The sequence below is a fragment of the Cryptosporidium bovis genome (genome assembly GCF_009768925.1).
Source record: "Cryptosporidium bovis isolate 45015 chromosome Unknown contig_19, whole genome shotgun sequence".
Taxonomy (NCBI): domain Eukaryota; phylum Apicomplexa; class Conoidasida; order Eucoccidiorida; family Cryptosporidiidae; genus Cryptosporidium; species Cryptosporidium bovis.
In genome coordinates, this window is record NW_027125035.1 from 52,050 (window position 1) to 69,614 (window position 17,565).

At 30.3% G+C, this 17,565-nt stretch overlaps 4 protein-coding genes across 4 annotated transcripts; 1 reads left to right on the top strand and 3 right to left on the bottom strand.

The window, feature by feature from the left end:
• Positions 1-46: 46 nt before the first annotated feature.
• On the bottom strand, positions 47-7,255 carry FG379_000982 (uncharacterized protein; the record flags this gene model as incomplete). Its single annotated transcript, XM_067326408.1, has 1 exon — positions 47-7,255. The coding sequence occupies one exon, from the start codon at positions 7,253-7,255 to the stop codon at positions 47-49; it is 7,209 nt and encodes a 2,402-aa protein (XP_067182798.1).
• Positions 7,256-8,517: 1,262 nt separating this feature from the next.
• FG379_000983 (uncharacterized protein) lies at positions 8,518-9,990 on the top strand (the record flags this gene model as incomplete). The annotated part of the gene is made up of 1 exon (XM_067326409.1): positions 8,518-9,990. The coding sequence occupies one exon, from the start codon at positions 8,518-8,520 to the stop codon at positions 9,988-9,990; it is 1,473 nt and encodes a 490-aa protein (XP_067182799.1).
• Positions 9,991-10,318: 328 nt separating this feature from the next.
• Positions 10,319-10,882, bottom strand: FG379_000984 (60S ribosomal L18; the record flags this gene model as incomplete). Its single annotated transcript, XM_067326410.1, has 1 exon — positions 10,319-10,882. One exon carries the CDS (start codon positions 10,880-10,882, stop codon positions 10,319-10,321), a length of 564 nt encoding a protein of 187 aa, XP_067182800.1.
• Positions 10,883-11,404: 522 nt separating this feature from the next.
• On the bottom strand, positions 11,405-15,229 carry FG379_000985 (uncharacterized protein; the record flags this gene model as incomplete). Its single annotated transcript, XM_067326411.1, has 1 exon — positions 11,405-15,229. One exon carries the CDS (start codon positions 15,227-15,229, stop codon positions 11,405-11,407), a length of 3,825 nt encoding a protein of 1,274 aa, XP_067182801.1.
• Between the last annotated feature and the right edge of the window lie 2,336 nt (positions 15,230-17,565).

Genomic DNA, 17,565 nt, shown 5'->3' on the forward strand with positions numbered 1-17,565 from the left:
ACTGAAATTAGGCTTTGTCTTGAACATAGTCAATTACTACGATAAATTAGGTGAAATATGTAGGTCTGCCTTTGTAAATATCTAATATTTCAAGTTGAATATCAGTGAATTTATGTTTGTGAACAATATTCCAGCCATCTTGGTGTGTCTTAAAGAATTCTTGAATGCATTCTTGGATTTGTCTCTTAAGAGTGTGAGAAATGTTTCTGCCAATACAATTTGCTAATAATGTTAATGTTTCGGGGAGCCAAAAGGGTGTATCAAATGGATGACTGAGAATAATTGAAATTAAACCGTTTATGCCAGCTCTGCAGTAGCAATTTTGCACTAATTTAACTGATTCATTGTCATTATTGTTCGAAATTGATTTACTTAATTTAATCACATTACCAGGTACTTTTACACACAATTCATCCATTAATTCATGAATGTCCACGCTCAATATATTTTTTTCTGAAACATCAATATCATTATTCATATTTGTGCTGTTTTTTAAGATCCAATACATAAATAGTTTAATATACTTAATAGACCAACAACAAGGAAGCGTTCTGAATATAGTGCAAAATCCCTGTTTAGAAATATATTTAATTTCAATATTATCATCAAATAAACCACATATAATATTATTTACAATATCTAATTGTAACTTTTTTCCACCAATCAATAAGGAGTAATACTCGCCAATAATTGTATTAATTCTTATTTTTAATGAAGCTAACAACTTATATTCTTTACTATCAACATCAAAATCACCGATACTTACGTAACACTCCACCAACTCCTTTGCGGTAGAATCCAGATTTTCAATGCTGTTTTGTGATATATCTATTTTTGTGAGCAACGACATCAGTGAATTGTATGAAAGTCCCAATATATCATTATTGTTATATATTAGCTGTAATTTGAATATTATTTTTAACAATTGGTTGAGAGACAATAACTCATCTACTTTTACCTTCGAATTATTGGAGGAGTAAAGATGTCTAATCAAGCAATAATACAATATTATTTCTATTTTCAATAAAACTCTATTAGTCCTCAAATTAGATGCACTGCTATTTTCAACACTATTATCATTATTACCTTCACTACTCTTAACATTGACACTGCTTTCTTTATTCCTCACATACACTATTAAGTCGTCGATTTCACTATTTATGTTCTCGACAATATTATTTACAATTCCAAATAAATTTGTGCTAACATAACTTATTCTGGACTGAATATCACAATTGTCAACTAAATTTCCATGAGAATTGATTATATTACAGGACATAGCAAATGTATGCAACATATTTGATGTCTCTTCTCTTAGTTGTTTATAGTTATTATCTTTTGACAAAACGTTTTCCAATAATGCCAAACCCTTGTTATAATAATTTTCAAATTCATCGGAAACTAAATATTCTATGCTAATATTATCATTATTATTCATAATTAACTCAATCAAACCTGTTTGATATATCCTCAAGTGTTTAATTATCTCAAAAGTGGACAGTGTATTCTCATCTTTAGATGGGTAACTATTTACATTAAATGGATTAGTGATAAAATCTAATAATATACTAGTGACTTCATTTATTGGATTTATAATTGGTTTGTTGTTGTCACTCATTTCTAAATAAGTCATACTATTGCAATAATAATAATCAACATTTTGTCTTGTATATGGATTTAGTGAATATTTAATGCAGTCCATTAAATTAAATACAAACTCTTGATCACACTGTTGAAATTCAGAGAATAGTATGCCTTTTAACTTGTCTCTGTTAATGCAACTATTTAAGAACGATTTCAAATCATTCGAGTAAGTAGATACTGAAAATAATGCAGATAATACTGTTAGTATTAAAATATGTTTTTCTTTTTCTGTTATGATATTCGCATTGTTGCTCCATTCAGTTAATATGCTTAGCAATACATCTATGTCATTTTCTACTTGAATTCCCATTGCACTTTTATTATATTTATAGTACAACAAAACTAGTAAATATTGGACAAATAATATAATATTTAGTGATATATTATTTGAATAACACTTAATTCTGTGATAAGGAAAAGGATTAAGTATTGAGTAATTGCTTAAAACGATATTATTCACACATGTACTTGAGTTTAATGTATTTAGTGTTTTACGATCCCCTCTGTTTGAACCACAATTGCTCTGTGTTATTTGAAGATTATAATTGCATACATTTACTAAATTATCCATTAATGTATTTATCTTCTCTTTATTTAATTCAGAAGTAATGCCATTTTTAGTGGCTAAACTAATAAATAACTCTTCGTCTCTTTCCAGTATCAACTTCAACAATAATGCCAAGTTGTGTACTACTACTGAATAAAAGCTCAAATTACTCGATGATTTACTCGAATCAAACATTATGTTCCACAAATAATTCCAATAATCCGTGATCACATTTTTAAATGATGCATTACTACTTGAGTAATATGCACTATTTAATATTCCTTGGATATATATCAATATAATAAACGACTTCCTTAAGAATAATCCATCCTTAAATAAACTTTTTCCACTTAGTTCATTAACAATTACACTTAGCAATTTTTCTAATTGGGATTCATCGTCAAAACTAGCACTGTTAAAGTAAGTGTTTGTTATTTTAAATAATAATTCACTCTCGTCAACAATATTATTGTCGAATAATTCATTTAGCTTTAAATTTAGGTAATTACTGTTACTACCTTCAACTAGTTTAATTTTATCGCTTTTGCTCAAATTAAACTGGAATAGCAAGCTATGGTAGTCTCTATTATTCATTGTATAGTACAATCCATTGTATATTCTAACCTGTATGTTCTCTTTGCTCATTTTCAACGAGCTAACGTAAGAATGTATTATATAATAATGCAAAAGCATATCAAAATTACTCCACAGTAGTCTTTGAAGTGATGAATTGTTTATTATTATAAATGAAAAACCAGATAAACTATTAAATAGATACTCAGAGTATATATTTACGATATGTTTATTATCCTTTGTATCTTTATCTGCCGATTTACTTTCTTCCATATATTTTTTCATTATGTATTGTATATTTGAGATTAACACATCCCTAAAATTGTTGTCATTTGCAACACTATCTTTAACTGTTTCATCGTTATCAACAACATATGGATCCTCATCTATTGTTATTTTATTTTCGTATAATAATATTGATATATACACTTCGAAAAGGATAAATTGCATAACGTTGCTTTTTGAGTATAAGTGAGAATTAAGCGACTCCTTCAGTGCAGATTGAGCTGATTTCCTAATGTTATTATAATTTCCAATGCTATATAACGTCAATACGTATATCAATTTTTTGTGATATCCACTGAATTTATATTCATGTCTCAACATATTTATCCTCTTATTCCAATAATATTGAATATTCTTTAACCAAAATATTCTTGGAGAATTCAACATGCTTGATTGATAATATAATCCATTTGTATATGATAACCAAGAAAGAACAGATTCTGAAAAATTTGTATTATACAGTGAAGACAGCGACAAATTACTTGTAGATGAATAATAATGATTCAAGGATTGATTTATCACCTTTATTAGCTTTAATTTGAACTTTATCTCCTCTGTATGACTAATATTTACTATGGGATCCAACAGTTTGTAGTAATATTCCCCACTAGAATTGTTATTATTACTATTCATTTTGCAGTATATTATCTTTATTCCGGTTATTATTTCTGACAAAAATAATAATATTCTTTGTGTATCCTTGAAATACTTTTTAAAGAAGAAATTTCCGAATTCTATGTACAGATCCCTATTTATTAACAACATACTTTTCTCATTCCTCACTTTATGTCCATTATTGTTTTCATCTTCACTATTCTCCTCCTTGTTATCTTGTTCATACTTTTCAATATTATTATTTGTATTTGTGAATACAGTAGAAACTGATTTGTTTATTATTCTCATAATATTTAAACAAAACAACAAAGTGTTTATTGAGTTATTTTTCAAATCCACATTTTTAGCCAAATTACTTTCGTCATCTTCATTATTACTAATGTTTAGACACAAATTCATATTAAAGGCAACATCATCAATACAACTTACACTCCTTTTCAACTCATCATAATATGTAAATAAATCGTCCAACATATGCACATATTCTTTACTTAAATTGCTACAATGACTTATCTTTTCTTTCCTTAAATTAGAAATCACATACTCTCTAATTAACTTTAGGACTAATAACATGTTGTTTATACATATCTTTCTTACTTCATTTAGACTCTCTTTGTTTGGAACGTACCAATTCGGTTTATGCAGTTTTTCTTTTTCGATTCCACCATCACTACCTAATACAGATCTCTCTTGTGAGTAAAAGGGATATCCCCATGTTAATATTACTTTCACGATTTGTTTCTCGTCATAAACTACATTCCAATTATTACCTTCATCTTTGAAGTCTCCTATTTCAACTATTTGAATGTGTATTAAAGACTCTATAAGTCTTTCTTGGAGTTTGATCCCTGCCCTTTTAATCTTTTTTCTAGAATCAAGTAATAAATTTGATATTAATGAGTGTATAATGTAATAATATCCTCTATTTTCTCTACTTAGAAGACTGTTATTTGTATATCTTATTAGACTTGATATTAGGTTAATGTAATATAGTAGATATGTTTCATCTTTTATATCCTCTCTGATTTTGTATTTAATATTGGTATTGTTGCAAGAAAAATCTATTTTCGTATTTTTTATCCCTACTTCGTTACCATTAACTACCATGATTTTGCACACCAACTTTTTTAATACTGTAGAAAAAGATAAACCAGCATCACAAGACGAAATTGCTGACAGTATTTTAGATAAGTGCTTGTAATTATCAGGATAATAGTTATTGTCTATCCAATTCGCCATCAAAACATAGAAATCTTTTAATGTATCATCTAACCCGAGTAACCTACATTTATTAAATATATTTACAATTAGAGACCGTAATGCAAACGATATTCCAAGATCAATTGATGAATAATAACTCTCATTCTCCGCTGGCTTTATTACATTTTCAAGTGTATTAAATATCCTTTCTATAAACTGATGAATCCAATAATTAAATATAGTATCAATAAGTATTCTTCTACTGTTATATTTTTCCAGTAACACTTCTTTAGTAAATAGTTTATTCATTATATAGTAGAATTCCATTTTTCTTTTGTTATCTAAAACAAAATTATATTCGCCCAGACAATTTTTGAAATGTAGTTCCAATGGTGACTTTCCATTTATATTTGTATACTCTATTATGGATTTAGGTATTTCACCACTAGTTAAAGACTTGTCAGAATAAGTTATAATGTTCCTATTACTTGAATAGTTGTATAGTGTATTGGTTCTACTAAAATCTATAAAATAATTATTCATTTCTTCTTCATTATTCAATAGCGAATTCGATATCTCATCAATTACATTATACTCATCAAATTCGAGGCTTTTGACTGGTATATTTTGCGAGTAATAAAACAGTACAGTGTAAAAAAACAATGTTTGGTTAATTTTCATCGGATCTGTTATATCTATCCCATTTAAAGATAAATCAAGTAGTTTAGGTATATTTTCCGGAACAAATTGAATTATCAAAGGTGTTATTGTTGACAATAATCTAAATGCCACATAAACTTGGTGTGTTTCCGTTTCAACTTCTAATGCAGGTATTATTCTTATATTTATTAGGTAATTCAGTAAAATATCAGGCAGTATGTATGTCCATCTTTTTAATGAGTCCTCGTATCTACCAGCTATTTGTATATCTTTACTGTAAATTCCCTGCTCCAATAACGGAATAAATATTGTTAATATGTATTCGTCATCGAACCTACACAACGAAGAGTTGACAATTAATTGTTTGTGTTCTGATTTTTCTGACAACTCTAGCCTTTCTTTATATATTCTTTTACAATATTGGTAAGTAAAAGCCTGAATAAATATTGAAATACTATGTGACCATTTGCCTACATTTGAAGGGTGATTAAGTGGATGTACTATGTTTATTAAATTCTGTAAACATTCAATTACTACTTTAAAATTTGACTTTGAACGTTCATCACCATTTTCTAATGTATTTAGTGATTTGATCAGATTCACAAATATTATTGAGAATTTATTGTAAATGTTTATCTGTTTGATTGAAAGTGATGACAAAATTTCATTCGAGACAACTTCTTTTATAACAGATGGTACCTTTGGTTGTAGGATAGATGAATTAATACTTCCTGTATTTACTAATGACGTACTTGAGGTTGTACCTGTATTTATTGAATTTGAAACAACATTGTGTAATATTGGTATTCCCATGTGAGTATACAAAACTTCAAAAAGTAATGGTATCTTATCGTAAATTCCGTCTATTTCAATCCCATACTTCCAAGAATACTTTATTCCTCTTGATACGACCGTAACTATTAGTGAATCCCAATAATTCAATAATCTTCCATCCAACTTATTCCATATTTCAAAAATATATCCAGATTTAAGTAGTTTAAATGAAACATATTGATTGCATATCAACAAGAATATCTTTGAATACACGAAAAAAGACATATTTTTTGTGTTCATTGAAAGCCATTTACTTATGAAACTGTCTACTTCACTTTCTTGGATATATGGCCTGTAGGAACCCAGTATTCTAGATAAACATGTTATGTAGTTTTTCCTCTTTTGTGAACTTATATTTGTGCAATCCGTATAATCACTCTTGCATTCTTTTTCTATTAGATCTATTAATAATTTACTATCAATTATTCCACATATGCAATTTTTTGTTTTTATTTTTGAATCATTTAATTTGCAATTGCATTCATATTCCGTGTTTACTATGCTATTTTTATCCGAGTCAACTTCTGCAATAAAATCAGAATGCCACCACTGCCTTAAATATAGTTTCTTATAATTATTAATATGAGAAGTAAGTATATTTCCAAATCTCACTTTTGTACCCATGGAAATATCTTCTCTTAACATTATTTCCCATATTTTCTTTATTATAAATATCCTATTCTCTTCTGAAACATAATTGATAAAAACAAGTTCCTCAAATTGATTCAATTGCCTTATTAATTTACTTAGTTTTTGTGTCATACATTGTTCAAATAAGCTCTTATCACCAAACAACTCCGTTATTTCCTCAATTACTTCTCTAGTTTCATTTATCTTTACATTATTGTTAATAAATTCTGGAAAGTAATCTTTATAATCTATTGTTTTATCAAACATCTTTAATTGTATTCAAGTATTTATATCCTTTCATAAAATAATGTACTTTATCAAAACACAATCACACACCTTTTGTTATCGTCTACCCAAGCTATTACTATTTTCTATTTCTCAAGTCAAACGTCTTTTATTTATGTTTCTTATTCACATACTAAAATGTATTATACAACCGAAATTTGGTAATAGTGTAAAGTATGAAGAAAAAGCCACCTTTTGTAAAAAAAGACGAGACAAAATTTAATATCACAAAGATCACATCAATATGATGACTCCTATTGTAAAAGTATAATAAAATAATATATATGTATATATATGTATACCTCACCTATCGTTCTACAGCAACTAATTGTTATAACAGCATATCATCTTGAGGGTTAAATTAACATAAAGCGCCACACTGAACTAGTTCTTTATTTGTTCATTTTTGTCTTAGCCTCAATACAATAAGAGATCAATATTATAATTAATATCGGCACCGAAACAAAGGTATTCCCTACTATGAATACTCTCATTTCTCCATTTCCTTGTTTATATACATTAATCCCTCATATTTCTTTATTTTCCAATATTGCAATAGTAAATAATAAAAAAATGTGGATAATAAATATGCATGCATGCAATATATAAAAATGTGGGAATATCTCTGGAAACTAAAAGCAAAAAGGTTTACTTAAATATCAATAAATACTAGTAACGTTATTTATGTTGCTAAAAGAAACATGTTCGCATATATCAATTGCAACTTTGAGAGGCACCGACATTTGGTCATATTAAAACTCAGATAACTGCTTTTATTCATAGGCTGGCAATTAATCATGCGCAAACTATGTCATCACACCATGTCTTTAGTAAAAAAAATCACTATCTATGTCTAATGAAAGCCTTTGTTTTTATGTAAAATACTATCTTTACTCAAAAATGATTTGGCGGTTTGTTGAACTGTTTAAAACTTGTTAAAATAAAATTGAAAACAAGAGAAAATAGCCGGTTAAACATTTTATGTAAAATGCCATTAGGAGTAACAATATCGTTTTGGCGGCAAAAAATGAATGAAATAAAATAGATATGAGGCTAACTAAAATTTGGTACATTGTCGTTCATTAGTACTTTTTTTTATATTTCATGAAATATTAATCGTGAGTTTAAGGTGTAAGTAAGTTGCACATATAATTATCAACTTCCAGCCTGGGTGAGGCTGTCAGAACAGTTAATATTAGGCTGTACGAACAATTATTAGCTAGTAACGTCAAGGCAAAATATAAATGTCTCTCTTTGGTAATATTTCAACTGGAGTTGGAGGATCACTGAGTGGTTTCAATTTTTGCAATACATCAAGTAACACAAATTTGTTTAATGATAAATTTAATCCCACAAGCAATACAAATGCAAATTCAGTCCCGAATTTTTTTAATCAGAATCAAACAACAAATTTATTCGGTTCAAACCTAAACAAGCCGGAGACTGGAATGGTAAATAACACCTTTCTGAAACTTCCGGAAAACCAAGCTCAATCAATAGCACCAAATATGTCAAATTTGCCACTGCAACAACGCCAAGAGTTGGAAAGAATAGAAAAAAGAAAGTTATCGTTACAAAAAGGATTATCCCTTCAAACTAATACGGGGATGATAGCATTGACGTATCAGCTTGATGAAAATGCAGTGGAAAAGCAACAAGAGGTTGACAACTATATCTACTATAATTTGAATGAAGAGGAAACAATAAATAATTTGAATAACGCTAAAAAGTTGAATCCAAATCCGGCAAAGTGTTACACACTGCCTATAAAGGGTTTTGGAGAATTAGTTCAAAGAGAGAAACAACAAAGAAAGAACTTGGAGAATCTGCTAGTCGAAATGAAGGCAGTTAAAGATACAAATTTAAAAACACTACAAACGATAAATACAAGCACACTGAAAAGAGTGGAGGAATGCAAAAAAAGGCACCAAACAATAATTCATCAATTATTACACATTTCATGCATGATTGAGGACTTGGGTGATAAGAATAATTTTGCCCAAATTAATTATCAATTAGACAACCAACTTAACCATGTTTTACACCAAATTCAAGAAAACCATATGAAACTTGGAATTTGGCAGTCTTCAATTAGTCAGATAGAGAACAATATAAAATGTATTGAGGAACATTTAACTGAGAATAGTTCAAAATACTTTTGCAACTTTAAGAATCTATTTGGTAATAGCCCAATAGACGATAATTCACCAAATAATAATCCACTATTAAAACTAAAGCACATTGACACTACTCAAAGCTCTGAATTATTAAGTAAACCTCAACAGTTGTCTAGTAACAGCATTAATAATAACAATAGCGGTACTGGTAACAGCAATAGTGGCATTATCAATAGCACTATTAGCAGTAGCAGCAACAATGGAAGCAATCAAGGCACTAATAGCAGTGGTATTAGTTGCATTGGTAACAATATTAGTGGAAACGACAATTCCAGTAGCAATAACAGTAATACTAATGATAATAATGAGATTTCCAATAATAATGACACTAACGTTAATATTGACGGCAACACAAGTAGTGGTGTAAACAACATTAACGGACAAGATGGAAGAGGTCTAAGAGATTTCTCCGTTTATAGTCCAACCAATACCGAGGCTATATTTGAGACCCTAGACAACCAACAACAACTACTGGAGTCTCTTGAAGGGACAGTAAGAAACGATTTGTTATCTCTACAACAACTTATAACGAGGGTTTAGTGACGAATTAGAATAGACTCTGTCAAGTCCGCTAGTCTAGTGTTCTTCCTAATATCTTCTCCTAAGAACTGTAGATCTCGGGAGCACTAAATCGAATAAATAGACACTATAAATCACAGTATAAATATAGTGATTAAGTTGTAAATTTATATATACATCCAAGGGACTTCTAACATTACCAGAAACCACCGTTTCCTTCTCCCCCCGTAACTCTTAGAATTAACTAGATATATCATAGTCTAAATAGCAGTGACTACTATTGCTGTTCTAGATTAAAGGGAAAATGACAATACACCTGCCAAGATCACCACTAGTAACTGCATTATTACTATGCCTTGTAGGCTCTAGAAGCTCTTCTACCTCTCGCTTTCTCGAATTTGCGTCCCTTAGAACATATACGAGGTCTAGTTGTGCTCTTTGGTAAACCTGGAGCTCTTCCGAAGTATTTCTCTTGTTTTCTAGCTTTGGTTTTTCCACGCAACAATACAACATTTGAGCCCTTTGGGGATCTCAATGCCAATTGATCAAATGTAATGCACTCGCCACCGTACTTCTCTATATGCTTTCTTGCTGTCTCTGTGAATCTGAGAGCGCAGACAGTGAGCTTCGGGATCTTCAAAACTCTTGTGTCATCAGTGACAGTTCCGACGACAGCAGCAATTTTATTCTCCTTGCCATCCATAAATCTTGCAAGACGGGAAACAGAAATAGGAGCTTGGAATCTCCTGGCCATCTTTAATCGACGAAGAACTGTATTGTTGAATGAAGAGTCTGTTCGACGTCCCAAGAAAGTGTAAAGTTTAGACAACAAAACACGGTAAGGGTTTGTTGATTTTGTCCTCTTCGAGTGAGTCTTCTTAACACGGCCACCTGCCTTTAGATCGATACCCATTTTAAATTCCTATAAACCAACAAAACAATAGTCTATTTACTCTGAAAAAAATAAAGAAAATATTGCTTATATTTTACTAGCCAAACACTGGGCCTAACTTTATCTTTTTAAATTTTAATTACGTACTCACGTTTTCCTGTTATATAATACCTTTTTTTATATTAGCTTTATTGTTCATTTGTCTCTATTTTTACCTTAATATTCATACTAATACTTTTACTATTATTAATACCATCTGTTTTAAGAGACGCCAATTGATTTATAATAGATAACCTGAGGCGCCAATGTGTTGGTGCCCATGGCGCCCAAGTATATGTACTCATTGACAAAAATAACAAAGTCACAAAATTAAGAGGCAAATTATTAATTGAACAATATTTAAATGGTGGGGTGGGGGAAGGTCTGGTAACTTATACATATGTGATTGCACGTGTCTTCATGATAGAAACGCAATGCAACTATTTAGGTTGTTTTACATTAAGGAAAGATTAATATTTGGGCATTTGGTTTTGAACTGCAACATTACTTTTGCAGTGCAGCAGAAAGCCTTCTTTCAAGTTTCTTAGCAATGACTTGCATTTGTTGGTCGATAAATTGTTTCCATGCTACAACCTCCTCTTGTCTACTACTTGAAGTTGAAAATTCGCTGTCCCATTGCTTCATTCCTTTCTTCCACTGTCTTAGGCTATTAAGTTCGTGTTCAAGTAGTTTTCTAGCTGAATCCTTTGATAGTGAGTTGGAATTACTTATAACTGAGCCGCTTGAAGGGCGAATATTGCTTTTAGACGAGTTGATCTTCGGAATCCCAGAATCAATGTGATTACACTCCCCTGAACAACCTGCATTCATAGAAGAGTTTAGATTAATATGATCATATTGCGGCTTACAAATATTTCTATTAAGCCTCTGTTGAATAAGATTGTTACTATTGTTTACAATAATATCTGCACTTCCATCGCATCGTAGTCCTAATTGGTTGTAGCTTGTATGTTTTTCGGCATTGTCGTTATTTGGAGTATCTGCGGATAAAAACCCAATTCTTTCTTCAGCCGGATTTCCTTTGGACATATTGGACTCACTACTTTTTTTTAACTCATTTAATTCATTTTTTATGTCATGTAATAGAGGCATTAAAACCATTGGAGATTCTGGATGTAAAACTGGTGAGTTGTTTGTAAGCGTAGATAAAATGTTATGTCTATTGCCAATATTACCCTTGCTTATTAGTGATAGAGAGGAGGGCCTATTTAAATTTTCCTTTTCACTACACACACTCTCATTTTTGTTACTCCGATTTGAATTGTCGTTTACATATTGAACAGAACCCTCCTCATTAGAATCTGTATATACTAAATTATTAATAAACTTGGAACTTTTTCTTTTCTCTGTGAGTTGTCGCAACTCTTTGAGTAAATTCTTCTCACGGTTTTCAGTTGCTTGTAATTTTTCAAATAACTTATTCATAGTTTTCTCCAAAGATATCATTATTTGATTATTGTCGTTCATGTTGGCTCCATTTTCAGAAGACTTGTTATTTTTTGGATTATTTAATGTATCGGAAGACACAGAATCAGGTATAGTAGTGTTCTTTTGTTGCACCTTTGCCTCACCCTGTTCGCAAGTATTTGCTAGACTTGCTATTTCATTTATTTGTTTATGTAAATGCAAAATTGTGAACAATAAGTCTTCTTTCTGCTTCATTTCCTCCTTTATTTGTTGTTGAAGTATTTGATATGTTTTATGTGTTTCTTTCTCCATCTCCCTATTTTTTATTTCCAAATCCTCAATCATCTTACGTAACTCACCTATCTCCTCTTTTTCTTTGATTGAAGACGAGTATCTTTCATCAAGTAATTCCTTTTCGCGAGTCTTCAATATATCTTCTACTTCATGTAATATGTCTTCATTCCTCTGTATTGCTAATTCTCTTTCAAATAATTGTTTGTCCTTCTCCTCTATTCTTATCAACTCGTCTATCAGGGGTTTCCTTTCCAATTGAAGTTGTTTTTCTTTTTCGTCCAAATAGAGTTCTTTCTCCTCTAAATCTTTTTCTCTTACTAGCAATTCCCTATTTCTTTCATCATTAATTCTTTCTCTATCTCTCAATTCCGATTCCCTTGATACAAAATCTTCCTCTCTTTCGGTCAGTATTGTTTCTCTTTTAATTATGATAGACTCCTTATTTCTATTGTACGCTTCCTTTTCCTCCACTTTAACTTCTCTAATAGTTAAACCCTCCTCAATTAACTTAGTTTTCTGACTTAGTGAAGTCATTTCTCTTTCCAAATCACTTAAACCCATCTCTTTCTCCAACAAACATTTTTCTTTTTGTATTAATTTGTTCTCCCTTTCTACCAATGTCCTTTCTCTTTCTGAAAATCTTTGTTCCTTTTTATTTAAATTGTTTTCTCTTTCAAACAATATTTCCTCTTTCTCACTCAAAGATTTCTTTTCTGACTCTGACAAAGTTACTCTTTGTGTATTCAAAAATAACTCCCTATTTTCTAGCTCCTTTTCTTTAATTGATATATTTTTTTGACGCTTGTCCAATTCTAACCAAAAATCTTCAAATTCTTTTTGTCTATTCTCCAATTCATTTATATATAAATCAAATTCTTTTTGTTTACTCTCCAAATCCAATTTTTGTGCATTCAACAGGCTTTGTAAATCATTTACAGATGACTCTCTTGTTTCCAATTCACGTAATTTTAACTCGAGTTTTGAATGCTCAAGCGAATGTTTTTTTTTATCCTCTTCCATATTTGATTTTAAAATATCAATCTCATTGTTCCTCTCACAAAGTTTTTCCTCTAATCCCTTAATTCTCTCTTCGTATATACTCCTTATCTTTTCAATATCATCTTTATTCTGTTTGATTTCATTACTTTCTTCTACCATTTTTGCATGTAAAATTCGCTCCTTTTCCTCCAACAAACACGATTTCCCTGCCAAAATTTGTTCTCTACCTTCGAGCTCGACTTTTAATTGGTTTAACGAGTCTTGTAACTTCTCTTGTTCATTCTTACGAGACTTTAACTCAAACTCTTGTTTCTTAAGTCCTTCCTTGAAATATTCAAGCTCTTTTTTCATTGAATCCGCCTCATTTTTAATCTTTTCCTCTTCAAGTTTCTTGTATTCCTCAAACTTATTTTTACTTTCCTCTAATTCTTTCATTCCTCTTTCTAATTCGATCGCAGTCTTTTCCATCTCAAATGCCTTTTTCATGTTACTAGATTCCTGTTCTTTCTGAGTTTTTTCTATATTAAGAGAATAGTCCTCCACCATTTTATTGAAACTTTGTTCTCTCATGTTCAAATCATCAACATAAGCTTCATACTCTTTTCGCTTATCTAATATTTCATTTTCTAAATTAGTTACCTTTCTAGCTCTTTGTTCAAGCTCCTTATCTCTCATATTAATGCTATCCTCTTGACTTTTTAACTTTTCCTCTAGATTATTTAAGTACTCCTCCCTGTCTTTCAAACTCACTTCTTTCGAAGCAATATAAACTTCCTTTTCACTTATTTCTATTTCTCTTTCACTATAGTTATTAACTGAATTTTCCAGATCATCAAATTTCATTCTTAAAGAAACTATTTCTTCATTCCTTAATTTAATATCCTCAATTACTTCCTCAATAGTTGAGTAATTATTAGATTCGATAATAGTCTTAATATGAACAAGGCTCTCCTGTAAACAATTAAATTGATCCAAGACTGTTTCATTTTCAATTTTTTCTATGCTTAATTTCTCCTTTAAATCTTGTATTTTATCTTCATACTCCTTAAGTATTTCGTTTCTAACATTCTCAATTTTATTTGATTCTCCTATTGAATCAATCTCACATTTCAACTTTTGATTTTCAGCCTTGTACTCAGAGATTACATCCTTGTAACTATTTATTTCATTAGTTAATTCTATTATTCTATTATCAAGAACTTCATTTATCTTGTCATTTGACATTGTGTTTTCTAGTTCATCTATTCTCTTTAGAGCTTCATTATATAACTCCCAATAACTGTCTTTCTCATTTTCAATATCATTGCACTCATTCTGTTCAGTTATCAATCGTTCCAATCTTTCTAACTCTTGTACTAATTGAATATTTCTCTCCTTCTCTAAACCTAATTCAGTTTCAAGCTTCCTACTTTTACTTTCAATTGTAGATAACTCCTCTCTACTTTTATGATACAGTAAACGTTCTGCTTTCACTTGCTGCTGCAAATCTTCCATTGCATCCCGTACTAAAACCATAAATCTTGCACTATCTGGGTCATTCTCATCAAGAATTCCCACAGACATATTTAACTCATTTTTTTGGATGTTCTCACCTATTTCCAGTTCCATTTTGTTGTCAATAATATCAAAAATAGTTTATGTAGTGCAAATAAATATACATTTATACATACACATGTACGTTTATGTTTATTTGGATAAATTATATACAATTATTCATTCGAATATAATCCACCCCAAAATTTAATTTCAAACAAAGAAAGTAATTTCTTAAATAAATCAGTGTAAATTATTTCTCTAAACAGATTATTTGCTTATATCAAGAAATATACCCCTATAATTGAAACTATCTTTTAATCAAAATTTGATGAATAGCCCAACCTTCTGCTGCTTCCTGAAAAGAAAGTTTCACTCCTCAATAATAAAGTGCAAACAAACAATATACTTTTCATATATATATTCAATATATAAATGTATAATTACATATAAATATGTATTTTTTCCACTTCTTTTGTTTCCTCCAGCTCCTGCTTTGCCTTACCCCACACATTGTCTATATCGGTTTCAAAAAATACTAGGCGCCAATTTTGCATGTAGTATGAATCCCCGCCACCACTAATTAGCAGAACTGCATATTCTTATCCTGTAATTTGATACACAAAAAAATGCTAAAATAAAAAAACATTAAAAATACATTTTAAAAGTAACGCGATAATACAATGTTCAATTGATAATCATGTAATTGTTCTTTTTATCCTTTAATACTACCACTTATTGTTCCTTAATGACATTTTCTCAATTGGAAATTGAGTGAATTAATTAAAAAAATAGATAACATGAATGAAAACATTATTCCCACACTAATAATCTGCTTCTCACAGAAGAAAATTGCCTTATGTAGCTTTGGTACCTCCAAATAACCAATGAAAAAATAAGGTATAGATCTGCCATAAACTTTTAACTTACAAAAAGCAACTGAAATAGAAAAATGCAAATCACAATACACATTTCACACCAGAAAAAGTAAGCACACTCGTTCCTTCGATTATATATAAGTTATTTCCAATACCATTATAATTATGTATTTGTCAGGTTAGACGTTACGTCTTGTAGAGTATTGCACTATACAGGACGTTACGATGACGTCGTCCCAAAGAGACAGAGACAAAGATCAAATGCAGCATAACTTAGTGTATTCCCTCGGATGTGTTCGTAATGCTTCATCCATTTGTAAATTCGAACCTAATTTACTCCCACCGAAAAATAGTGACTGCTGTTTAAGCTTGGTTTAAAAAGTATGAGTTTGTAACTATTTTCTTTGCCCTAGCGGCACGCACTAAAACAGATATTATTCAGCGCTACAATGGCCAATCTAGAATTACATAAGATTTTCGGGAGTAATAACATGAATTCAAGCATATGATTGGTAATGTTTACTTATGGAGCCGCTACATTTGTCTACTTAACTTAACATGATGCATAATCATACAGATACGCTCAGATATCAAGTTTTCTGGGTTTGACTTAAATATTAAGTTCACATCACGTTTATTCATTATATTGTCAAATGTACAGTTCCTTTTGTTTATTTCAGGGCTGAACTCATAATTACCCATGACGTACTTTTAGTTAACGAGGAACCAACTCAATCGCCATGGGAACAGTTACGTTTCGTCGTACTTTTTTGTTTAAAGATAAAGTACTGCAACTATACGTATAATGGAGATAAAATAATTCAGTTTTTCGAACATACGGAGATATACTTGGAGGTAATACTTCATGGTAACCTTGTACTACGAAGATAAACAGGTTGTTCCTTTTTCACTATTTTGCTCTGAAAATCAAACAATAGCGCACTAAACACCAGGTAGATGTCATATTTCAACAAGGCTCAATTCGGGAAAAGTAAGACTATTAAAAGTTAAAGTTTGCTCATCAATTTGCTATTAAAATAAATATTTCATCATCCACATTAATCATAATATACCTCTATTTAAGTATTTGATTAATTGTCCACATGTAAATACCGCCAAGCATGTACCGGTATTTATGTTTTATATAGAACAGCGTTGTTTCTTCCACATCGGTAGTGGCGGCTATTGAGTCGGTGCGTTTTGTCTCTTTGTGGCCGCCGGCGGTTGTTGTATTACTATTTGGAGTTGAATTAGTAGAAATCTTAATAATACTCAAGAAAAAAAATTAGAGTATAATAAAAAAAGACTCGTGGGTGAGGTATAGACTTTACAGCTGAAAGAAATAATATTTGGGAGGTTGTTTGTTGGAATTTATTTTTTTATACTTAGTTGAGAATTATAAGTCCTCCCACTTAAATTAAAGTGAGGGTTAAAAAAGTAAGCAGATATCTACAGGAGTTTGTGGGTATTCATTTGTGAGATTTTTATTTTTTTAACTTGAAATCATCTTGGTTTTGAAGATTTGAAGTTTAT